Genomic DNA, 27410 nt, shown 5'->3' on the forward strand with positions numbered 1-27410 from the left:
CCACAATAAAATATAAAAACCAATTAAACCTAAGTATAATATATAAAGTTCATAACAGTCTCTCAGATGTTAATTTTACTCTCATGTAAGCATTGTCAATCTCAGAAACAGTTTAAACTTTCATTTTCTTTCCTGTCTATCTACACAATGAAGCATGAAGGCCTTAATTTCCACTAATGTACATGCCTGCCAACAAAAAAAAACTTCCAGAAAGTGTAAATAATGTTAGCCAGAATATACACATTCTATTTTAATAATTTGTATAGTATTAGAACATTTTGATGTTCAAAAAACAACAGGCATTACTTCTCCAGTTTCTAAACTGAGCTGATTAAATGTAACTTGAAAAAAGGAAGCAGAATTTTCTCACAGGAATACCATAGTAGAAAGTTTTCTATGGTGCTATTTCTCTTTATTAGTCAATAATAATAATAGGTACATAGATAATAATAGACTTTTCAGAAAATCTTGCCTCCCACGCCATGCACATCTGCAGAAACACACTGCAGATTGTATGGAGTTTTTGGAGAAAAAAGACACTAATAGTTTAGAATTATTTTAATGTATCTTATATAATTGTTTGGCAGATTAATTATATTCAATTTAGTTTATTATAAATTGAACTCAATGGATGAAAACTGGAGTTTATTTATGGTGCAACAGAAAATCTGAACCAAACATACTGGAAAATACTTATGCCAACCACCTCTTGCACATCCTTTTATTGATACTTGATTTTTATAACCCTTCTCTCCGCTTATGACAGTGAAATATGCAGTTTCTCAAAATCATAGTAATGCAGAAATGTGCACCCCACATAAAATTGCTAAGTTCATTTCAAAGACAAGATTTCCCTAAACTAATACTACTGAAAATTATACTTCACCTGTATTAACAAGAGCACTGCTGTTGTAGAGGGTACCAAGATGTGGTCCAGACAGAGACAGGAAGGTATGAAGTTTGTTGAGGTAATACTTAAATCGATGTCTTGTGAGCACTGAACGGATTATTAAGTTACCCAGTGAGTGTCCAATAAAGCTGTTAAAGAGAAAAAGCAATATAACATGGAATTTTATAGCAGGATTTTTTTTTTTCTTTTCACAGAGAAAAAGAAAATCAGTGTCATGAAATGCTAAAAGAGCATAGGAAAAAAATAATGAAAAGTTTCCATTCAGACCTGTATTTTATATAATTCAGGAGGCATAGCTTATCTATGTCTCTCGAGCTGCACAAACTCATTACAAACGTGTTTTCAACTCCTCCAGAAATATTTAACACAGCACTTTTGAAAAGCTAACAAAACCAAACTATCCTTCCACCAGCATCTACCACCCAAACCCAAGATTATTTCTGGTCCCTTAGCACCAACTAATAAGAAAATATTTTATGAGCCATGCATGACTGAAATCATCATTACTTTGGCATGTGATGGCACTCAATATGATAAATGTATGAGCATTCCTGAAACAATCTGGTGTAGACAGATTCCAAAGGTAGTTGTAATAGGGCGGAACACCATTTCTTAACTGAACCTGATTATTTAAAAACAGAAGCAACATCTCAGATCTGCTTAGCAGAGCTGACCTTTTCAAAAGAAGTGATTATCAGCTTGAGCAAGCAATTGAAGAATATGTGTCTGTCAGGACAATAGTACTGTCAGGTGTTTCCCTGGTTAAGCAATTTAAGGGAAAGATGGATGGAACTCTTTAGCTTCTTGTATCTAAGGTTAAATATTACTTAATGTGAGGTGCTTACTGTCATATATGCAAGCCTATATAAAGCATTTCTTTAAAACAAACACTACAAAATTAAGCAATTCTAGTTATTATGCTTACAGATCCCTGCTGAGATCAGGACCACACCAGACTAGGCACTGACTTAAAGAAGAACAGACTCACAAAGTTAGAAGTGCCTTCCTGCATTACAGATGCAACCCCAGGATATGGTGAAAACAGAAAACCATCCAAAATTATGTACAGCAGAACTATCACTGCTGGATCACATATGTGCTACAGTATTATTTCTCTAGGATCATCCTTCGTGTTTGCTCTGTATCATTACATTCATAAACAAAAGTAGTTAAAACAAAGCTTCCTGTAACATCTGTATAAGATACAGTGCTTAAAGATTACTTGACTGTTTAAATGCTTCCTAAGCAAGAAAGCTGTCTCGGAAAATACCAATTTAAAAGTAAATTTAAAAATTCAAAGAGTTGGTTATAGAATGGCAGAACCACCCTGAACTCCTAAACTTCAAAAAAATTATGCATTTCTATAACAGAAAAAGGTTTTTTTGTCCATTATTAATACATAGTTTAAGCATATATGTATAGTCTTCTCAGTTGCTTTTAGTACTAGATTTCCAATATTATTTATATGAGAAATTCTTTGCTTGAGTTTGCTATATTTGCTTAACTAATTTTGAAATGAAAGATTATGTATCCTCTGTGTTGTCAGCACAACAGCAGTGCACTTGCAAAACAAAACACTGAGCTGCTCTCTTGAATACTAAAATTTAAAACTATTCCCTTGGAGGACATCATAAAACTCCACACAGGAACAACAAAACCACAGATGTCTTTATGAACAAGTAAATGCCCACAGAAATTGAGTTGACCCTGAAGATGATCTGTGTGATGTAACATCTGTGTGATGTGTTTTTGAGTAAAACAGATTGTTTTCTAAAGAAGATCTGAGCATTAGCAGAGATACTCTCTTGACAGTTCTCCTACAGTTCAGACAGTATTTACTAAAAGTCATAAGGGGATGAGAAACTCTTATACTGTACCATAACAAAGGGCATTTTCTGTGAAAAAAGCAGCAATCCATCTATCAATTCTATCATCCCTAAGAGTACAGGCATACTTAACCCAAACTTCAGAAACATGAAAGATCAATTTTGAGGAAAACTGGAAGCTCACAATCAACTATGTGAATGTACCTCAAAGACTAAACATTTGTAGTTAATTTGAAAAGCCTTAGAAATATAATAAAGGTTACAGTAATACATTGTGATCCAATTCAGATGCTTAGGTGAACCCATAATAAGCCTTAAATTTGTTTTTTAATAGAGAAAGGTTTTAAAAATTGCTCAAATCAAAAAGGGGAGGAAAAGGAAAATTCTTCAAATAGGGTCTTGAAAGTGTAAGACAGGAATGTAATCCATCCTACTCATAGGAAGCTTTGCAAAAGCAATGAACACTAGGTGGCAATATTACAATCTTCTGAATATATCATTAACATACTAAAGTTAACAGAATTACAGTTTTTATACATGCTTTGTGATACAAGTCTACCAATTCAGATCATACTAGAAAAATCAGACACAGCAAAACCTCATTATTCTGTGCCAATAAACAAGAATCCTGTCCAACTATAAAAATTCATGGAAGGAAAAAAATCAAGATTCATAATCAATGAGGTGCTCAAACAACAGATGTTTTAATATATGCATAGCATTAAACACTTTTTTTTTTTTTTATGAGCCAATGTTACTTTGGGAAGAGGATGACAAACTGAATTAATCTACCTGAGGTCAAAATCCAATACAAATCATCAGAAATTTACATAAGACTTGACATGTGCAAAATGATTTCTGAAACTACACTATAAGAGCAGGTGGTTTATTCCCCAGTTGCCTGGTTACCTGGAGGGCTTTCATCCTCATAGACACTTAAAACTTGAATGGGTATGACTGAGAAATTTCACACACTTCAAAGCTGCATTAACTTTGATGGTGACATTGGTATGACCGGTCCAAATGACCTCACCCTAAAGCCTCCTGTGATTCTTTACTAAACAGTTATTTTATAAGGCAAATTGCATTTGTTTTGAATCAAGCTTCCAGCTCATGCTTGCTCCATGCTTGTTGTGAGCACAAAGATTTTGTTCAGAGATGAAGGAATGTGTTAGATAGTGAATTGCAGTAATAGCTGATATTAGCTCTGCAGGTACCAAAAATGTTTACTGAAGCTGACACTATTCCAGTGGTACAGGGAGTGTCTTTTCTCAGTACAGGAATGTAGCACAGTAAAAGTAGGAGTTCACCATTACTTGAGAGCATGAGAGACTGCATTTATCTGAATAAAGGGCAGAATCTCAGAACATCTCTGGACTTATCTTGACCTGAGCTGATTTTGATTTGTTTAAGCTGTGACAACAATCATCTGCCAGTGAACTACCAAGTCAGGTCTAAAGTTGTTTTAGTTTCAGTACAGTTTCTATTAATAACAAATAGTTATTATTTGTGGCCTGAACTGTGTATCACCAGAATGAAGTGTGGTGTGGATGACTGTAGGTACAGGTATCATATGGTAGGGATCCCCAATGGTCTATTAATGATCACTGCAAGAGCACAGTTGTGTAACTTAGGAGAGGAAGTCAGCATTAGGGATGGGAGGGAAAAAAGAGTAAATGGGAAAGAAAAGAAAGAATATATATGCCAACTGGAAATATAGAAATACGAAATTAATCTATCCAGATCCAAGGCCAAGGAAGCTGGAACTCCCACCATGAACATCATTGTCCTTATACTGAAGCCTGGGATGCTGATGTCCAACTGCTTAAGCAAGACAGAATCCAACCATCTTAGGATGTTGGCTTTTTTGCCATACAAAATCACAAATCTGGAGACTGATGTCTATTTTGACTGCTTATGGAGCAGCACTTGCAGAGACAACACTTCCTTTAGGAGATGGGGAGATTTTATGAGGAGAAAACAGCATCATTCAGGACACCACAGATAATTACTACAAGGGCTGTTTTCTACAGTGGCATAACCAAAATGAGGCAGGAAAGCATCAGCTTCTTGAGCAGAGGATTTCTCAGCAGTACTCTCCCAGGCTTTCTGGGTCATCCCTTCAAGGCCTTGCATAGAGGCACATGTCTTTCTAACAGGTCTCTCATGTAAGTTGAAAAATGAAAACTTCTGCTTCAGTAGGGCCCAAGACAAGTACACACCTTAAAAAGGAAACTAAAATAAAAATTCATAGTTTTTTTTTTTCTTTCACATGACGAGTAACAAATAAAAGTGAAAAATATTTACAAATGGGAAGTCTTATGAGAGAAGCAAACCAAAAGCAAACAAGAGTTCAGTTCTCAGGTATAAACAATGAGAAGATAAGTGGGTGGGTTTGCTCATTACAATCTTCAGAAAACAGCATGGGAGAGAAGATCCTCGTGTATGCTGGTGGGTTACAGAACTCTTCTCTCCCATAGCAAGGGTGCTACCATGTAGTCTGTGAAATAAAAATATGATCACACAGTGCTTTTTTAATTTTTAAATCAACGGTTTAGACAAAATTAAGCATGTCAAATCTTGCCTAGCTCAAAACAGAAACGTATGTTTAAACAGTGAGATTATGTTTAAATGTTTTAGATGTTTCCTCCAGCTGAACAAGGCCTACCAAACACATGTGAATGCACAAACTTGTCTGAAACACATGTGACTAGCAAGTCAAAAAACCTTCTGGATGTATAATTTGAGGATGCCTAAACAAATGGATAAGGTAAGGCTTGAATTAGCTCCTTTCATCTGTTAATGAGCTAGCTCCAGTAACACTGCTGAGTTAGTAAGGTAGTCTGCCCAAGTGGTGCACCATACCTTGAGAAAATAAGTGCAACTGGCATTCCCTGGAAGTAAGTGTAAAAGAAAACAGGAATGCATAGACTGTGGCAAGCCCTCTAATAAGATGTAAAACATGCTATTTAGCAGATGAAACAATCAGAAAACATAAAAAATAATGAAATATATTTTCATGCAGCTGCCCTTCAATGTCACAGGTAAGATGAAAATGCCCTGTAGGAGTGACAAGACAGTCTGCCATGTCATACTCGGTGAAGGGACTATAAAATCAGAAGGAAGCTAACTTCATCCTGGCATAGTGCTATTACAAGTTCCTTTGACCTTCTCAAAATACTACCTGTTTTTCTGCAGAACTCTATTATGCAGGATTGTCGAAGCACAGGACAGCAATTCCTTAAATGTAATGCTTAACCTGCCCTAAAACCACCAAGAGATGAGCTTACAGCATTGTTCAGTCTTTGTTCATCTGGCAATTCCCTCTCTCTCCATTGTCCTCCTTTCCCCTACTCCTCCCCCATCCCAAACTGCTTTTTCTCCGCTCTCTTTTGGCCTGCTCCTGAGCATCACAGTTTAAAACAACCCAGGGCTCTAGTTTTAAGTTTATTTCTGTAAATAGTATAGAACAGATATTACCTGATTTTTGAAAGGGGTAGATTATAAATTTGTATATACTGAATAATTTCATCTAAAAGGCGATCTGTCATGGAATCAAAATCAGCAAAGGTATCATTCTGTAAAATAAAAGAAATAAAAAATAATAACTGTATTTTCTAATGCAGCAATATACATTCTGCATTCAGTCTGAATTCTTACTCCCTGGTGTTTCGATTAACAGCACACAAATAAAAGCATCGATATTAACTCTGAATACAAACATTACAGCTAGTTATTATATATTTTTCATGTAATTTTCTTGTAACATGGAATAAAGTGATACACATTCTACTGTAAGACTGCTTTCTTCTAAAATACTAAAACAAATCTTAACATTACACACCCAGCCTGACTTCTAAGCTGTTCTCTACACTTAAGATTATCTGTAGTGAAACAGAAGACCAAACTGCATATTCAGAATTATATCACACTGCCCATGAAATAGAGATGAGACAATTACTGTGACAGCAGTCTACAGTAATACCAGTTATTCAAAATGAAACAAACAAACAAAATTCTTAAGGCCTTATCCTCGGTTCATAGCAGATTCTCTCCAATGATCAGCAGTAAGAAATTAAAAGAGATAGGCAAAGCCTGCCTAGAACTTTTCAACACAAGTTCCAAAGGATCTGTGCTAAAATCTGTAGTGTTCAACACATTGGTAAATGATCTGAGAAAGTAAAGGAGATGAAAAATCAGTTTGTAGGCAAAACTAAATATCCAGAGTAGTCAAATCTAGAATCAACCAGAATTTCACAAGAATCTTATACTACTGCACGCCTGGGTGATAAAATGGCAAGAAATGCAAACAAATGCTACACAGAGAAAATCAGCCCTAACTGTATATGCAAACAATAATCTACATGTCTGTGTTGCATATAATCAGCTATGTTAGGAAAGCAAGGAAAGAAAATAGCAATATAACATTTTGTCAGTCCGTAGTGCAAAAGCCAAGGCAGAACTAGAACTAAAATTGAATGATCAGAACTAGAACTAAAATTAAATTATCAGAACTAGAACTAAAATTGAATGGTCAGAACTAGACAGGGCATCTTAAATGCTTTGTCTAGTTCTGATCATTCTATTTTCATGACAAGAAGTTTCAAGCAGGCCAGGAAGGCTACCGTGGATGAACAGAAACTTTTCACACCCAATTGTTAGAAAAAAAAAAAATGGACTAAGGCTCTTCAGTTGCCTCCTGAGGGAGAAATTGTACTTGCTTATAAAGTATGTGATTAACTGAAGCAGTGAATGAGGAATGATTATCAAGTATTTTTTCCAAAACAAACTGTAAGGTAAATTATTTCTATTTCCTTGTTTGCAACTGAATTACTAATGTATACAAACCACAGAATTAATCTCAACTGTATGCTATGGATACAGAAGTAAAAAGACTCAAATAGAATCAGCCAACATTAAGGAGAAAAGTCTGTCAGCAGCTATTAGGCTCAGTGGTCTCAGTGGAATCCACAGATCAGAAAGCCTCACAGCTGCTGACTGACACAAACTATAGAAGAGAAAGCCTGGCTTGGTCCCTGTCCAGCCTCTTTCACAAAGCATCCCAGCAGCTACTGCCAGAAAAATGCTAGTGCACTAAATGAAGCTTTTGTTTGAGCCACTGACAAGACTTTGTTCTAGTTCATCTCTGAGCTATGAGAAGTATGTCTAATACAATATGTAATACACACATACACACAGACAAAAAGTAAAAATTGGTCTTTTGTGCTTTGGCAAGTTTACTTCACAACTGTTTAACACAAGAGGTAATTTGATATTTGTTCAGTGTTATGATGTAGATCTTGTAGAATGCTGACAAAGAACAAGTGACAGGAATTTTGTATTTCTCAGATCCTCTGAAATAACACATCTCCCTTCTTGCCACACCAGTTTTCACTCTTACCATTTTAACCACTAGTACTGAGCATATTTTATCCACAATCCAAACTGCTTATGCTGAGAACTTAGGAGACACAGTACACACAACAAATTGGTAGTAACAAATGTTAGCCCTTAAAATATTTACCCTCAATACCATACAAGATTTTGTAATTACTTTGACACAAGCCACAGATCAAATGATGGATTCCATGAGAATACAATAAAAATTTACAAAATGTAGTAAACACAATAGTGCAATTAAATCAATGTGTTTGAAGGTTTACACTGTTCATAGTTTTTGTAAAACTGTATTTGTAAAACATATTTTTGTAAAAATTCTTTTTTAGTTGGCAAATACCTGATTCCTTTCAGACATAAGAAATTCAATTCTTCCTCCAGGCAGCCCTAGCTCAATGTAAGTCTTCACTAATCTTAGATCTGCACTGTTACCTTCAAAAGAAAAACAATCAAGAGTTAGATTCTGCAAAGTTAACTTGCAATAAAAGCACTCAGAACACTGAAATTAATCTCTGTCAGAGCTTTATATTTAAACACAGCTAATTATAGTCTCAGCCCTAATTAAAATTCAGTAAGACTTTGAAAGATAAACTAGAATGTCAAATTAAGTGACAAAATGGTTTATGAAAATGACATTCGATGCAAACACTTTTAAAAAAGCAAGGATGTAGGAAGTCATGCTTGATTCTGTCTTAGCCTCCAACTGATACATAGCACTGTGAACATTACATTCTTGGAAATGTAATTAATTTTGATAAAGTCAATTAAAGAACTCAAAGTGAGCTTAAGGAATTCAGTGAAGGAGTATTTCATAAAATGAAAAGGCAGAGTGAACTATCAGTGGATAAAGATACTTTTAGATACTGTGGTACCCAAAACAACAAATGCTAGTTGAACTAGCATCCTGAAGATTTTTCCACATCAGTAGTCAGGGATGATTTTGAAGAAAGGGTAGCCTTTTTGCCTTAATTAGAGAACAAGATTTTTATTTACATCTGTCATTTATAGGCAATAGCTTGTATAAGCTCACCATTTCATAAGAAAATTCTAACTATGTGGACTTTCCTAAGGCTTCAAACACATGTTTTTTTAACAACAGGCTTCTTGGTCAAGTTAATTTTTGTGCCACTTCTGCATGCAATAGCATGAGAATATCTGCACTAGTAGAAGGGAATACCTCTGAGTCCTGTTTTTAAAAGTACTTAACAAAGGCTGCTTTCTGCCCAAATGAGGAAAGAAAAACTGCTGTTATTTTATTTTTTTAACTTAGGAATTTGAAAAATGAAGGTGCCTGTGCAGTGTTGGTGCACTCCAATACTCTAGTCTACTGCCCTTTTGTGTTTCCTTACATTGTTAATTTAAGAAGTGTCTCAAAAATGCACAAAAGCTAGGGGGGATATTGTTTCTTAATATACATATGTGCTTTGAACTAAAAACAGGTGAATATATTCAAGCTATTTAAACTTTATAACCCTTTCAATTAAAAAGAGATTTTTCTCACTTCTTCCACAGTAGAATCTTTGTAGATTCTTTGTAGAATCTTGGAAATAGTCAAAAACCCAACTGGGTTGCATCCTGGGCAATCTGCTGTAGACTCTGCTCTGAGCAAGGAAGTTGAACAAGAAAATCTTCAGTGATCCCCATCACCCTCAATCACACTGTGATTCAGTGACTTAGCCTTTTAAATCCTTATAAACACTTGACTGTGTTTTACATGTACTATTTCTTTTTCCTAACAAGATACACATACTTCATTTTTCTTGACAACACAGCAATTCTAAAGAAAACAGTTTTGTCAGTAACTCCATTCTATTACCACAACATGGACAAATTCCTTTATGACATAAAAAACTGAAAGATGCACCTGATGTGAACTAAGGCATTAAACATTTATGTGCAGGGAAGTTTTATTAAAGAAAGAGAATTCTTAATTTAGAAGATTTTATGGAACACATTGTCAAATGTAGCAGTACAATGTCAGATTCCCATTTCCCTCCAGTGAACCTATTTCAGGTGTCCAATTCAGAGTTTGAATGACCAAAGCTAAACCTCACTGGTAATCTGAACTGCTTTCTTGTACAGTATCACATTTCTCAGCATACCATCTAGGCCATGGACACAAACTATAAGATGTACTCCTTCTTCTGAACACTCATCGTCTTCCATACTGAAATAAGGTATTGAAGAAGCCAGTTTGAAAACATCACTATACATAAATCCAGGAAGTTTAAGTTGCCTCAATTCTTCTTTAGCCTGTAGGAAACTGGAACAAAAAAATAATTATATACTTACTATTGATAGATAAATGTGGGGTCTTCCAGGATACAGTTTTCTACTGTCATTTTGCTTTGTATTCTATGTAATTAATATGAAGGAAAATATATTTATCAAATTACTATTTTCACAAAATAAACCATTTCCTCAGAACATTTTACTGCAGATTCCTACAGCCCCTTTTCCTCTGTAACAGCAACCGTATCTCAAGCTCTACTCTCTTCTCTCCTTTGACTATCTTTGCAAACTCTCAAGTATTTCTGAAACCACTGAAGATGCTGAGTTTATTGTGGTCTTGAGCAAGTAACAGCTTTGTTTCCGTGCAATAAAAAAATTATAGAAATTATAACCAATTGGAAGTCAAGGTAAAGATTTTCACTGACTGTTGATAATTCTTGCCAAGCCTATTTCTTAGGTCAGAAGAGAGCTGGAATCAGTGCTGTAATGTCTCACCATAAGGTTCCTGTGGTAAGCTGAAAAACTGACACTTGCTTCTGAAACAGCCAGATCCAGACTTCTGATCTTCTACCTATTCTATAAAGGCATACACTATAAGGTTTTTAATAGCTGAGATCCTCACATGCTAGGAGCTCCTTGTGTTCCTTCCTCTCTTTCTTCCACTTCACTTCATTTTTGTGCATGGCCTTCTTAATTGCATATCAGTTTCCCTGCAGCACATAAAGCTTTGTGCTTCCTTATGCTTCCTTAATCCATCTGTTCTGCATGATCCCTTACGGTGTCATGCTGTACCCCATCCTCTTCTGCCTGCTCACTGTTTCTCTCCCATTCTACCTTTTGTTCTCTGTTTTCCCAGCTTTATCTTTAGCTCATTCTTCATTAACTGGCAGGAGCAGGCCTCAATGAAGTCGGCCTGAACAGAAACCACTGCTGACAGATGCTCTTATCACTCAGCAACAGAAGCTACTTGAGTTTGTACTCAAGGTATGTTTCCTGAACACACCAAGGGTGGTTCTTTATGGAGCAGATCATACCCTCTGGATTCACAGTTATCTCATATTCCAGGGGACTCTGCTTCTCCCACGGCCAAGTCCTTGATTTTATTCCAAGTTCACTTTTATTGTTACAGATGAGCCTTAGTAGTCTCTGCTCTTCATTCTTCCCATTCCACACCAGTACCACTGTACAGTATTTCAGAAGCTACTTTTCTGGCCACTTCTAACATGTTTTCCCCCACCTGACTGCTTACTCCTTCTTTTTGTTCTCAAGCTGCTTTTCACAAACTATCTGGTCTTCTATCTCTTCCACCTGCTCAGCATTTGTTTCTACCTCTCTTTTAAATTTTCTCTCATAGCAACATTTTACTTCCAATACAACACATAAGCTGCTGCTTCACATGTTTATTTAGCAGCAGGAGTTTATCAGAGAAACTCCTATGTTTACAGCAAGAAGAGGTAGAATCTGGGATCCCTGACGTTCCTCTAAGTTTGGCTTTCCTGGCCACCAAACTGCAGTGTAATTTAGAGCACTGTGGTCTTCGAGGTGGTACATTTTTGATATTTGAAGTTAAGATTTAAAAATAAGGCCATTACCATAGCTTGCATTACACATTTGCTTCACTTAGCGAATCTGATGGACAACCAGTTACACAATGTTTTTGGATTTATGTTTTTGAAGTCAAAGCATATTTTCCCAAGCTAGCTATTTTAACAATTTCATAAAACACCATTTTTATGCTCAGTATCCTTTACAACATCATTCTTCAGCTGGATGATTATTTTTTAAACGTAACAAAGAAAAATCCTGTTTTGCTTGTTTTTCAAACCACATGAAATGACAAGATAACTTATAGAAGTGTAGTGCTAAGACACTTTTTATCTGAACATCTAGAACATGCTGTTACTTGGGCATGCAGAATTCAGAAGCCACAGTTCTGGGGCATTCTACAGCCCAATCACGTTTCTTTTCCCCCTTCTCTATTATATTAACATAATTTCTAAAAGTAAAAAGCTTGTTTTAAAACAATCACTTACGCTAACATTTGAGGTTTTGGGGAGCTTTCATACCAGGAAACAGCTGAAGCTGAGCTGTAGGATGTGCTGCCTGGCTGTTGTGTAATTGCATCAGATTTATTCTTTGAAGAAGAGGTAACATTGCAGGGAGAGTCTCTCAGAGAAGAAGGGAAAGACAAACAACCAGGAGTACAGACAGGGGGCACGGTCATTATGTCTTGCAGGTGTCCACTGTCAATCATTTCAGATCTCAGGGCTCTCTCTTCTGCTAAGCCATGATCTCGGTCAGCACTGCATGCTCCATCTAATATACTATAATCCGTTTCTTCATAATACCCATTTTCAATCATGTCTTGATCCTCCTCTTCTTCCTCATCTTGTTGGGAAGAGCAAATAATTTGTTTCTCATATGCTTCCTTTTGAGGGCTAACAGGATTGCTGTTGTCCATAGGCCAAATAGCTGAAATACCTGTGCTGCTTCGAGAGCCAAAATAGTTTTCAACAAGCCCTTGCTTTACCATGTCAGCACTACCATGTGGAGAAGGATTATCTGTACCAGTTTCACTTTTAGCTCCTGACAGTTCTTCAGTTGTGCCCTTAAATTCTAAAGGCTCATTATGTTTTCCTTTGTTTGTTTTTTTTTCCACTGCATTTACAGATGAAGAACCTGAAACAGAAGATGGCTCACCCAAACAAGTTGTTTCCAAACACAACTTAACTGTTTCTTCTGTAGCTCTAGGATGCCTTTCAAGGATGCCTTGAGGGTCCTTGCAGGTTGTGCCAGGGCCTGTTTTTGGGCTGCAACTTTCCACATCAGTAGGCGTGTCCTCATCTGAAGCAACTAAGTGTAACAGATCTTTTTCTCCTGAGAGTGAGGAATGTATAGACAGAGTTTTGTTATCCAAGTGCCCTGAATACACAGCAAGCTGTTGCTGCAAATTGGTGTTTGATATTTTACTGTCATCACATTTTGGCAAGTCAATTGCTCCTAGATCCAATACTGTTTTGCTGTCACTTAGCTGGCATTCAGGTACAACAGACATCTTTGAATTCTCATCAGGTGACAGCTCATCATCATCTGAAGGCAGTGAATTTATGGATGTCAGGGATGACTGTATTTCACTTACAGCACTTGTACTCTCAGTGCAATGGCTTTCGATTGTGTTTTTTATTGCACAGTCTGGTTTTAGTAAAGGCTGAGGAAATGCTCTGTCACCATTGTGTGCACTTTGTCCATGAACATTTTCAAAAACATGATCAGGGTTGGGGTGAGTTGCAAAAGAACTCGGTTCACTTTCTACACCTGAATCTGAAAATCTAGAAGAGGCATATGTCACACTAACATCTGGTAATTTAGTCATGTCTCCACTTGCAGAGATTTGACTTTCTTTTGTTGAAAGAGTAGGTGGATTGCTTTTCATTTTTGTCAAGATGTCACTGGTATGCTGGCAGTTTCTCTCATGGATCTCTTCCTTTTCAATCACGGGTTCCTGTTCTCCCAAATTCAGTTTATTTCCAGATTCTGAAGACTGAACATTGGGTGCCAGCAAATTATTTTCGTGCACTTCATCTTGCGGAAACTTAGTCCATGATCCAGTGTGAGCCACTCCTTTCTCCTCTTCATAAAGATTCTTATTACTTGGTTTGACCTCAGTTGTCCTGACTCCTGAGGAAGCTGGTTGACCCCCATGACAACCTTCAAGTGTACCTCTGTGCTGTAAAGCACTGTCTGCTTGAACAGTTCCAGAACCAGTCTGGGAGATAGTAAGTCTATCAAAAATAGCCTCATTTTCACAGTGCACAGGACTACTTGGACCTGGTTGGTCACCTTCAATCTTGACAGCCATTTCATCATATGGCAAGAATGGAAGGTCTCTTCGAGTTATTTGCCTGATGCAGGCCTTTGTATCACAAGGAATTCCTCTTACTCCAGGGTCCAGCCCTTCATTAGCATTGTATGAAGGCTCGCCATCTAACCTTCTACAGGCATTTTCCAGTGCTGCACTTATCAAACATTTGTATCCTACTAACACCACAGAGTCCTTTGAGTTCTGTTTTACGACTTTTTTTGTGTTTTCAGCTTTCATTGTTTTTATGAGCTTAGCAACCTTAGCTTTGGATTTATTTGTATCTTCATTTTTCCCTTTGAAGGTTTTTGTTAGCATCTTTTCAGCTTCTGAATGCCAAAAGACGGAGGCACCAGCAGGTCTCATTTTCAGTTCTGGGCTACTAAAACCAGCAACGAAACCTTCTTCAGCTTCTAATTTATCCAGTTTATTGGACTCTGCCCTTGGAACACTCTGAGCTACCAACCAGGGTACATCCAAATCTTTCACAGAAAAGGGGGGGAAAGAGAAAGTATGTTTACAATAAGATTATGCAGATAAGTGATGCTATAACACACTAACAATTATAGAATTTTATACATTCTCAAAACTCAAGCTCCCATATCCTATCAAACCCCTTATCCTATCAAATAAATGTAGTCCTTTAAAGCCAGCAAGAAATTTATAAAAAAACCCTCAAGTTTTACATAATTTTGCTAATTTCTTCAAAAAGAAAATTGTACTGTGAGCTGTGTTTACCTTCAGTAATTGAATCTAAATATCGATCTTCAAAGATAATAGGCAAGGAGTTCATATCTCCATCTAATTCACTGCATTCAATAGGGAGGGGTGGAAGAGAACTGCAGAAGGAAATGTTTTTGATAGCTGCACACACCTGCAGATGACTTTGAGCACTGAAAAAAGGAAGCAGTCCTCCATGAAAAAAACAGAACTATTTATTTTTACATTAACAGAAATTACCAACAGTTTAATTCATTTTAGTAGAAGCTTTCCCAGTAATTAACTATTAATAGCTTGATTATTTAATAACTTCTTTTATAACTACCAGTATTTTAAATCTATATTGAGAACAAAAGTTTCCCTTGAATTTCTTATGTACTTTTGCAATGCTACTTCTACACAAAACTATACAGCAACAGTACTACATGCTATATACTGTGGCATTTCAAAGGCTACTCACTGTAGTTCTTGAAAGGCAAGAGCAGCTTGCCTAGGATGCTCAAAGCAAAAGAATGCTTCAGCAAATCTGCGCACCTGCAAGACCCAAATGAAAGTTATTTTACCTTACAAATAATTTGTAAAAATCCACCAGCATTCCTATGCATCAATGTTGTATCATTTGTATGTATAATACAGACAGTTACTTTTTTTTTTAGATGTTCATTCTGGATGGGTGACACAGACAAGAATAGTGACTGAAACAATTTTAATTTGTCCTCTGGATAACTGGGAATTATCTTAGACTCAACTGCCTGCTAAAAATTTTATTTCCAATAAATCAATCGTCCAAATCAGGCACAAACAATAACACACAAAAATATTACTGGAATTTTTGACTGGAAGAAAGGAAATGGCTGTTCAATTCACACTTCTGAGGCAGAAACCCATTAGATATTCTGCAGTCTCAAAATACAGAGGAGTGTTTCAAACTTTCTGTAAGTACCCTCTAGCCCACAGTAAACTACTGTGCAAAAGAATCTTTTGTTTGCAAAGATTTCAGCTGGAAATGATGAAGACAGTAACAGACTGTACATTAATTATAAGCACTGTATTAAGGAATAAATTGTATGTTTGAGGTCAATAAACAATACAGTACTGAAGTGGTATTTAATAACACATGGGAGTATATTTTTTTATCATCAAATGTATTAAACCATCAATATTTTACCATCAAATACATGCTAAAATAGAGAATATGAATTATACAGCAATTTGCTGCAATTGAAAACATAATCAATGTACTGAAAATGTAGTATCTAGAAACCCCAAAGGTTTTGTACAAGATTTCTCACATTTCCAATATTCTACATAAATATTAATTCAATCAATATGCATTTTATTTTTCCAACTGCCAAATTACCTGCATCTAAAAAAAGCAAACCAAAGAGAATGTGCTGTGCAATGGTTGTTGGCAACAGCTTGCTCGTTAACATTAATTTGGTTGTATCAATTTAAACAAGATTTCTATCCCACTTAGAGAATTACATGCTAGTCTTACAAACCAATAATTTATTTATCAAGTGCTTCCTGACCTCCTACACCTTTAGTTCTTTAATATACTCTGGGTCTTCCTCTTAAATGATGGAACTTTCTGAACAGACTGTGGGAGTTTTCAGCGTGAAACTGGCAACAAGTGTGAAGACCTAGTTCAGTTCCCTCAGCTCTCTCACTCAGAGCTACAGCCAGCATCTGCACCCATCCTGAGAGCAAACGTGGCTCTCTGAAAATCTTGGCCATGAACTGGCAAACATCAGACTTTCAGGACCACATTAATTTTGTTCAGAGATAAGAACTTGCATGGGTGTTCATTTTCCCTCCTGATACACTGCCCAGTATACTTTTAGAGAGTACCACCTGGCTTAAGTTCTGTAGCTTCTACACTTTTTTGTTTTCTTAATTCAAAAAGAGCTGAGGAAAAAAATTTTCCAAGGTGCTTAAGAAAAAACCCAATCCCAAACATTTTCCCCCCATCTCTAACTTGCAAACAAAACACAAAATCCTGTCCCAACCTCCCAGAATTTATTGTACTGTATTACATGAAATTAATCTTAGCCATAACATCATCTCTGAATAGTCATGGAAAATGCTTTAAAGTAAAAAGAAAACACAAAATTCAACAGTTTCTTGTAAATGCAACTTCCAGTCTTGCCAGAACTCATTTTGCTTTCTTTCAGAATTTGTTGTTAGGAGTTTATACAAACACATGTGGGATTAGAATTGATGTTCCCAAGTAATTTGCTGCATTTTCCCAGCTGACTTTTCTAAACAGACATCTACCTTGCAAATACATGATTTTTTCTAAGCTAACCCCTACCGTTTCCCCCAGAAAGGGGGAACTATTGTTATACAATAGACTTAACAGATAATTTTACTGCTTAAAAACTAGATTTTAGAACAACTGATCATGAAGAGTGGACATTATAATTTTAAATTAAGCAATTTAAAAATTAAAGATCCTAATCAATCAGGTAATAGTTACAGGAACATTGCCAAATTAGTAGATGTCTATGGTATATGTCAAGAAAAGGACACACAGCTGTTCCCAGGAAGCAAGCCAGGTAGTTTTGAGTTTACATGTGAGCACTTCACCACATAAAGTAACTGGAGTTATATGGAGAGTAGATCTTTAGAATACTGCACTCTCTTCAACAGAAGAGGAAGGTATTTTTTTATTTGCAATAAATCCCATTTGCAATTAAGTAATTCCAGTGCTTGTGAAGAAAATCTCAATACCAGCTCCAGACAGCTCCACATAGAATAGCAGCAGTATAAAACTAGCAAGCTCCTAAAGCACATAAGTCTTTATTAGTGACAGAAAAGAACCCAAATCAACAGTAATTTATTATGTTTAATAGGTGCTTAACTTACTGAAGGACTGAGGCACTTGCTGGACACTGTTAAACAGGCTCTGCAGAACCAGAGTGACTGCCAGCTCTGTTAGTGACACAGGAACCACTGACTTGGGCTGACTCCACAAGGACTTTGCAGGAGGAAGCTGCAGCTGTTCCTCCTAATCTCTAGACTTCCAGAGGCATGTTTTTTATGGTCCTCCCAATGTAAACAGAAGAACAGTGTATAAAAACTGCTGTGGAATACATATTGTGTGTCTGCATATTTATTAATAGCAGTCAGAGATCTTAGTTTTCAGCTCTCCTATTTTAGGACTAATCAAACTGAAAGAAATAATTTTGGAAGAATTTATTCAGACCTACCAGAAGATGTCACTACAGAATAAAGAGATGAACTAGTTTAGTGTTCAAATGTTTTGTAATATAAAATAACATATTCTGAGCAGTTTTTTCAATAAAATATATTTGTAAACTTTATCAGGTTGATCAGTATGATCCATGTAGTAGATGGATGTTCAGTTTTAAAATGTTCCTTACTTTTTAGTGTAGTGCTTTTCCAAGTATTTGAAAATAGTTAAATATCGAAACACTTAAGTAAACATAAGTAAAACTATTAAAATAGTTTCTATACTTGAACAACACTTCAGCAGAAATACCTGATTTATAAACATCTGTGCAAAGAGGGTGAAAGTAATTTGACCAAATAAAAGTCATTTGACCAGGTGGCAGGCCTTTCTAGGGGGTATTTTAACACATGTATCTTAACCACTCAGATTAATCACTCCCTAAAAGTGTTCATTCATAAATGTTCCCAGGGCGAAATTTCCTGTGGAAGGTATAGTCTGGAAATATTGCAAGAAGAAAAGATAAAATGAGATTTAGCATCCAGTAGTGAACACATCAAAGTATCCATTTCCAAAATAAAAAGGTTTCTTATTCCAGAAAGGACAGGTTAAGTCTCTTAAGAGGAGAATTAGTGGGTCATCTTTAGCCTGAAGAAAAGGAGGCTCAGGGGAGAGCCTCTCCCCTGTACTCTCTACAACTACCTGAAAAGAGGTTGTAGCCAGGTGGGAATTGGTCTCTTCTGCCATGTCCCAGGTGAAAAGACAAGAGGAAATGGCCTTAAGTTTTGTCAGGGGAGGTCTAGGTTGGATATTAGGATTTTTTTTTTTCACAGAAGGAGTTGTAAAGTATTTGAACAGACTGCCCAGGGAAGTGGTGGAATCGCCATCTGTGGGAGCGTTCAAAATACAACTGGATATTGCATGGACATCTGGTTTAGTGCTGAACGTGGTGGTGCTGGGTTGATAGTTGGACTTGACCTTAAAGGTCTTTTCCAACCTTAACAATTCCATTCAATTCCATGACATCTAGTCTCCAAAGAGGAGAATTAGTAGATCATCTTTTAAATATCAATGAAATCCAATAACCAGAAAGCCTGCATCATTTGGTATGTGCATAATGGCTCCAGTGGAACATGATCATCAATGTAGATTTCCCGAGGTATGTTTAAACAATCCCTCTGAATATAAATTCTCAAGATGTTATTAATAAAAGTTACAATTTCTTATATTAAGCACTGCAAAACAAGATCCAAAACCAACAACTGAACATACTCTCAGAAAACATTGGGCTGAAATTTAGCATCTCTTTTTAATTTAAAGATCTACTGAATTTATGGATTGTGAATTCCTGCTCTACTGCCACAAGGGAAGCCTAGTGAACAATGGTTTCTTATATATATTTTAATTTCATATATTTGCCAAGTATTCACAATAACTCATATCAGCTTGGAGTGCAGAAAACAAGCGTCCATTTAAAAATGAAGTAATATCACATTGCTGGGTTCTATCTAACTTGGCTCAGGTAAACATCCCTTCTCAATGCTGTATTATGCAATTCTTACAGAGTCAGCTTGCTTGCTTGCTTCTATCAGGCACTAAATAAAACTGTAATTTTTGGATTATCCATGCCTTGCATCTCCTCTCCAGTCTTTGATCAATTATAGGTATCCACAAAGTACAGTGAGCATAACAGCAAAAGGAGTGAGCATAACAGCAATTCAAAATCACACAGGGCATGCAGATATGAAATCAAGTTATACTATTTCTTTTTCATAAGGAGGAAGGGGACTCTTATTTGAATTTTTTTTTCAAACTGGAAAGCATCACAGAAATGCTCTTAATATGTGCAATATCTCAATTCCCATAGTATAATGAAATACTTTGATTTATATTCTCTAAAACAATTGCAGGAAAATTCAACAATTAAAGCATTTATGAGATATGGAGGATTACTTATATCACAGATTTTAAAAGAACCACATTTAAGAAGATAAATACATCATCATTAGCAGTGTCTTTTCTGGAGCAGTAAAATTAATATATTAATTCTTTCTTTGGTTTTATTAAATATAAATTTGTACAAACAGTAACATACCAGCAGCTGAATGCAAATGCAGGTTAAATGAAACAGTATTCTTGTTTCATACCTTCCACCAGTTAACTTGAGGGACTCCCATATTTATACAAAAACCACAGAGAGGTAAGATTCATAGACAATAAAATGACACCTTTCTTATGGCTAGCACATCAAACAAATAACCCTTACATTCTTTCTGAAAGATTCCATTTATTCTCCATAACAGGCTATTTCCACAACCATAATAACCTCACTAAACAATGTGATTTATCAAGTAAGAGTAGTGTTTTAGTCCATACTTGATTATATTTCACTATGGGAAAGAGCACTGCTGTGGTTCTGCTTGCAGAGAGCCCACAGCAATTGCACACACCCATAGACAGACCAACAGCACTACAGATGTGTTAGTGTACACACACACATACTCACGGGCCAGATCATTTCACATACACTTCTTTTACAAAATTCCATGTAAAAGACTTTTCAAAACTTATTAACATCACAAACTCTTAATTCAGAAAGAAACACACTTTGTTTATGACGTAAGCAGGCAGCCTAAATGCACCAGAGAAATAAAATGTAGGGTGGGCACTAGACATGGCTCCCACGGAAAAGGACATCAGTCTGCACAAATATATGTTATTCCACAGCCTGCAATCTGCCTTCTGAACTGCATTTCTTAGTCAAAAGAACAGTGAATTACTTGGTTCATAAACATAAATAGTATGTTTTATGCATTGTATTCCAACATAATACATTATATACAAGGTAACAAATGAAATGCAACAGCTCCCTTTACAATTCCAACCAGCTTTTCGAAATATAAATAGAAAAATGGTAATCTGGAGTCTCATTTTGATAAACATTAGCATAACAATATGTCCCAGTAAGCGTATGAAGGTCTCTGGGTCAATACTTACTCTTAATGTGTGATGCTCTTGTGCTAGCAAAGCTGTGACCTCCTCTTGTAAGGTAATGACCTCCAGAAACTGCCCCCAGAGAGCCATCAGAAGTGAGCAAAGCTGAGCAAGATTCATATTTATAAGTTCTGCCAGCTCATCAGGATTTTCCATTTTCTGAAGTCAGGAAAAAAAATATTTATGTGATTCACTGATGAAACCATAATGTACACACAGGAATAATAATAAAAAAATATACTTTATCTTAGTGAGAATTTTAATTTAAAAAGCAACTTCCTAAAGAGAACTGTTTCAACTAAGTATTAATACTGGATGTCCTGGAGTTTCCTCAAACCAAGACACTGGATCAATCTATGTTACAACAGTAATAGATTATTTTATGTTGTATTAAATATTGTCCCGTTGCTTTTTAGAGTAAGGACTCCTGTCTAAAAATTAAAGTAATAATTCCACTATGGCAAAGATAAGTGAGTTCAACTCTTGTATTTTCTAACATATAAAAATACTGTGTGCTTGAAAGGAAGAGGAATCAGGAAACCAAAAATTGACACTTGCTACATTAGTCTAACTTTTATAAAATCATAAGAATTTCATAAAGGTATCTCAATTTCAGAATAGTTATAGCTCACAATAACCTTTATAAGAAGCTATATATATCTACATACATTTTATGCATAGTCAGGAAGCAGTGTTATAGCACAGGCTTCCTAGAACCAGATCATACCAAGACAAATTCAGTGTGAAACAAGTTTTGCTTTCTTTACAACATACTGTAATCCTGTGATACAGTCCCACAGTAATTGTAGATAGCTAGGCTTATGCTCCCTGACATTTTAGAAAATAACACAGTTTTTCAGAAACTCATTGTAGGTCTATAAGGCACTGGGGCAAAGGGTTTAAAATTAAAAGATAGTAAAGAACCAACTCTAGCAATTTTACAGCGCTAGACTAAAACAGGACTGGGACTACAGAGACACCAACTTAACCAATAATAAGAGAAACTTTTGACAAGAATTGTACAAAACAGAATGAATAAAAAAGAAAATGTTTAGCAAGCTAAAGGAGAAACTAACGAATTCAGAGAAGCTATGTAAATATAAAAACTATTTGAATACATAAAATACGATTATTAGTTGCCCATAGAGAGCTAGCAATGCTGAATTTGTCCCCAGTTATACAAATTACATCCTTTTAAAGGCCATATTACATTTTCTTGCAGTTATGCTACTACCGCAGTAACTAAAGGTGAGCTTCCAAGCTGGGCAGATGGCCCACTTGCCAGCAAAGGGTGGATAAACTTTCAACAAGTTCTAAAACCTGTATTTTAGACTTTGCCATGACCAAGAAATCAGTTATTCAGCTGGGGCTAGTTCTGACTAAGGAGAGAGATCTATGCCATTTAAAGTAGACAGTGTTTCCTTAAGAATGTAGGGAAAACAGGAAAAGGAGACAGCATTAGAACAAGTGCTTTTAGATGAGGGGATGACTTACAGAATTTCCTTTTGTAAAACCTACTACTGCTTGGTCTTGCATCATTGTTATTTGATACCATCAAATCCCAAAAAATCAAATTATAACTGCAGAAAATTCAAAGTGTGATTTTTATACAAGTATATATAAATATATTATTATATTATACCATAGTATATTTTTGTATTTATATATTTATACCTTTCTAAACTTTCATTTTCATGATACAAATAGTTACACAGTTACAAATACAAATAGATGCAAACAGTTAGACTGACACACCAGATCAACAGTTCAGTTCTGGTGTCAATTGCACAATTTCTCTTTGTAGGAAGAGTTTAAATAAGTGCTGGGAAAAAACATAGATGCTGTCATCCCTGAAACAAACAGTTTATTCCCAAGTATCATATAAAATCAGCACATTCTACTTTTATAGTTATTTCACTTATTTAATACATGAAAAAAAGCCCTGTACCTTGACTTCTTCACACAATTCTGTAAGACGAATTTCTACATCTATGTTTTCTGGAAAGATGAGAGGACATACCCATGAGTAATGTACTTTCCAAGTTGAAGAGTGAAACAAATTATCTCACAGAACAATTTTAATATATGAAAAAGAATTCATCAAATAAAACTTCAAGCCATATTAAATTCCACAGTTATTAAGTAAATTATAAACTTCCATTAAAATTCTTATAGCAATTTCTGAGATTGAGGACAGAACATAATTAAGAAAAAAGTATTTGCAATTATCATGATTGCTTATCATGATACCTCGTCAAGGACAGCAATTTTCCATTCAAAATTAAATTTGAAAATACTGTAGTTTAGATGATACAGTTTTCAGATTATCCACTGATATTCAGCAGCAATGTCATCATTTAAAACCAAGGTAATACAATTCCTCTTCTAAAAGATTTTCTAGAGAAGCCTTATTCCCATATAATTTTTCTAAATGTATATAATTTACAAGATACATGAATATAAATACAAATCTTTAGTTGTATGAGGAATTTTTTTTTAGTTAATAAAACTGTTCTTTAAGCAATGTCTTGGTAGCTCAATGTTAAGAGCAAATCAATTTAACAGCTTAAACAGCAGCTTAAACTGGATCTGAACCTCGAATGACTCATTTATGAAGAGAACAGATATATTCCTTCACAAAGATGTTTTTCCTTGTTAAACAGCCCTGTTTACTCTGGGGGATTTGATAAATCAAATAATAATTTGGTATTATGTTTAATTTCCTTCTGCATCTGAAGTATGAGTAATAAGGGAACAATTAATAAACCCTAAAATTGCCTGTAACAAGAATTTATATTTCATTTTTGAAACACGGTATTAAGGAGAAAAATGTTCAATATTTCTTGAAAACACACAGCAATAAAATATGCCTTGAAAGCCCCAACAGTAACTTCAGGGTATGGATAATGAACAAAGGTTTACAGAACAGCAACAGTGTGTAAACCGAACTTCTCTTTAATTATGCCACCTATACTCGGTAAGTATATATTGATTTTGAACTAACAGCATTTATCATGCTTAGGTTTGAACTTAATGCCACACAAATTAACTCACAGAACACAGAGTTCTGAGAAAAAAAGCAAATTGCAGAAATGTATGTTGTTCTCAGAAACAAATTGACAAAAGTTGTTTAAAGAAACTACCTGCACCTTTTGCTAAACAGCACTTCATGATATTTTTTCTGATGCTATATTAAAAAACAGAAGACAGAATAGAGCTAACACAACACAAAAGGAAATTAAGCACTTACATTCAATAGCAGTAATGTTAACCTAGCAAATATCTGATCCAATTTTGCTGGCTCTGCTAAAAACCAGTTTGGTTTCCTTTTTATATTAAAAGCAAAACACACTTATAGTTGATTAAAATATTGACCTGCTATTCTATCCTTTTCCTAACAGAAACTTCCTTGTGCTTAAACAGCTCTGTAATCTTTTGTCCAGCATCAAGCCCACACTGACTCTCCAGAGGGAGGACTGGTCCATGTAGATATGGACAAATGCACCCTAAACACTGATAATGCCTTGTGTAGTGTTTAGAAGAATTAAGTCTTGAGATACTAGAAGGAATCTGAAAGATTTCCCAGAAAGAAAAGGTATTAATTATCTTTAATTAGCTAAAAATCATGAGTCTGTGTTGCATTAAATGAAGCTATAATTTTAAGCTATTTTTAAATGTTGATGACTGACTGAACTTTCACTCATTTTTATTTAGTATAGTAGAACAACACTAAACCAAAAAACAGCAATGATGTCTTATTTTATCATCTACACTCAGCCTAAAATTTAGTAGCTCAATTCTGCAGACTTCAGAGTTCAACATATGTTTGCTATCGCTGAATATTGAAATTGTTTCTTTCTACAAAAGGAGTAACATTTTATATCATTAATAAGACTATAATATTTGATAATATCAATAAAAATCTGAGGGATTATATCACCTGCTTTGGAAACATACCTAGGTAGGCGAATCTCTGGGTTCGTGGATATTTTCTTCTGAGAAGGCGTTCATAAAGGACCTGCATGCTGGCCTTGGCTAGTTACAGGGATTGTACACACATGACTAGTTACTACACTCCTTTCTTTCACCCGTGATTTATTATTTGCCTTAAAGTTAGTAAAAGAGCTTATTGCTAGCCTAGCAATTAGTGCAGTTAGATCAGCACATGAAAACATATCATTTTAGTGTAGTTTCTAGATTAAGTATCACTTGTGATACACATTAAGATAGTGTAGATAAATTTTTTATTTCCTGAAACCAGTAATATTTAAATGCTCAATTGCAGTTATAGAGTCCAACAGCTGTCTTCACATGCTTCTGCAAAATCAGTGCCTTGTGTTAAAATTTTATGACAGAGAAATAGCAAAGCAAACAGAAGAAACAGAATTAAAGAGAGAATAATTTTTTCTTAAACAAAAAAGTGATGATTCTGAAGTTTAAACAGGACTGGATATTCTCTTCTGCAATGCCCATTTAAACTTCACAGATAAAATATCCACTATAAAAAAAGTTCATTTACTTTAAAAATTAAAAAAAGGTGCAAATTACAATTGTGTACTTTGTGAAGTCCAGTGAGCCTCAATTTCTTTACAGAAACTTAGCAGAAACATAGCTTTTTTTTTTTTTTTGTTAACTGCTGATGGATTTTAGAAACATTAGTGTTAATGGCAGGTATTATTTTTCATAAGCAAAATGTGAGTTATAATTAAAGCTTACATTATTAGTACTTTTTATTATATCAATTGTCCCAATCAATGTATAAACAAAATAACCGAAATAAATGAAAAAGATATTTATAAATATGAAAAACCAAGTAATTCTAGCAGAGACTTAAAAAATAAAAATAAAAAATTAAACCCACATGAAACAAACTGTCAGAAGACTATGTACAATGAATGTTAAATCTAAGCTGTAATTTTCTCTTCAGATATTTATTGTGACCATTTCTGTTCAAAATCACAATCCTAAAGGTAAGCTAAATTACCCATATAGATGAGAAAAGGTCTGATTCAAGCTCCACTGAAGTTGTGAGTGGTTTTGGTGACTTCAATGTGGTTGAGGGATACAACCCAATATTGCATTGCCAGTATGCAACTCAATGGCTGCTTTTTTCTATTACATGTATATTTTGAAGGGACATTTTAGGGGTACTGAAGATCATATCTGAAACACTTAAATATCAAGATTTAATCTAAGCCTATCCTTAGAACAACAACAGTGCCATCAAACTCAATATGTTGAGCTGGTAAAGCAAATCCAGAGAAGGGCAAGACTGGTGAAGGGTCTGGAGCACAAGTCTTGTAAAAAGTGCAAAGCAAGCTGGGGTTCTTCAACCTGGAGAAAAGGAGGAGGCTCAGGGGAGATCTTACTGATCTTCTACAACTGCCTGAAAGGAGGTGTAGCCAGGTGGGGATCAGCCTCTTCTCCCAGGTAAGAGGAAATGGTCTCAAGTTGTACTAGATGGGGCTTATACTGGATATTAGGAAAAATTTCTGCACTGGAAGGGTGGCCAGGCATTGGAACAGCCTGCCCAGGGAAGTGGTGGGGTCACCATCCCTGGAAGCATTCTAAAGGCATCTGGATGTGACACCTGGGAGGTGTGGTTTAGTGGTGAACATAAACCACATGGTTTTGCTGGTGTTGCTGGCTTAACTGTTGGACTTCATGATCTTTAGAAGTCTTTTCCAACCTAAATAATCCTCTCATTCTATGACTTTGGAAAAAGTGTATTTTCACCTTACAAGGAAAACTAGGAGTTGAGTCACTCCTTTAATAAGGTGTTTCCTTCCATATCAAAATTAAGATAACTGTCAGAAAAATGTAGCAGTAACTGTAGCAGAATTTTTGCTTCTATAAAGAAAACACCTTGGTTTCTAGTATTTTTCTATGGACAGATTTGTAATACACTCCCTGAATTTTTTTTTTCCACCAAAAATAGCTTTGTATTTGTAATAAAGAAGTGAAACATTCTTTGAATCACTAATTGACCACATCACATTTTAAAAATATCTTTCATATCTCAATTACCAACCTTAGTGTTTCACTGTGCTTAGTTTTGACACTGGTAAGAATAAACAATACAAAAATCAGTAAGTATTGTCTACAATCCATATAAATACCAAATTATCTTTTTTTTTTCTTTAGTAGAACATGACTAAAAAAAATGTGGTTACTGAAGAAAAAGTCTAAATCATTGTTTACAATGCCAGTGTATTTTCCTTTCTTATTTCCACTGCTCTTCTAGTTCACAAATCAAGGTTAGGCTCTGTAATAGATCTT

The 27410-nt window shown here is 35.4% G+C and overlaps 1 protein-coding gene across 2 annotated transcripts in view; it reads right to left on the reverse strand.

The window, feature by feature from the left end:
* Positions 1–27410, reverse strand: part of FAM135A (family with sequence similarity 135 member A) — a 79744-nt gene that overhangs the window by 5349 nt on the left and 46985 nt on the right. Inside the window, exons 10-19 of one of the 2 annotated variants that reach the window (XM_053938414.1) lie at positions 25089–25166; positions 23080–23129; positions 21135–21290; positions 15405–15478; positions 14963–15117; positions 12399–14706; positions 10236–10396; positions 8474–8565; positions 6217–6314; positions 887–1038 (exon numbers count right to left, since the gene is read on the reverse strand). In XM_053938414.1, coding sequence (XP_053794389.1) covers positions 887–1038; positions 6217–6314; positions 8474–8565; positions 10236–10396; positions 12399–14706; positions 14963–15117; positions 15405–15478; positions 21135–21290; positions 23080–23129; positions 25089–25166 — 3324 coding nt within the window. The remainder of the gene's footprint in view (positions 1–886; positions 1039–6216; positions 6315–8473; positions 8566–10235; positions 10397–12398; positions 14707–14962; positions 15118–15404; positions 15479–21134; positions 21291–23079; positions 23130–25088; positions 25167–27410) is intronic. The other variant, XM_053938415.1, reaches the window with a different exon arrangement.

This window comes from Vidua chalybeata, chromosome 3 (genome assembly GCF_026979565.1).
Source record: "Vidua chalybeata isolate OUT-0048 chromosome 3, bVidCha1 merged haplotype, whole genome shotgun sequence".
Lineage (NCBI taxonomy): Eukaryota > Metazoa > Chordata > Aves > Passeriformes > Viduidae > Vidua > Vidua chalybeata.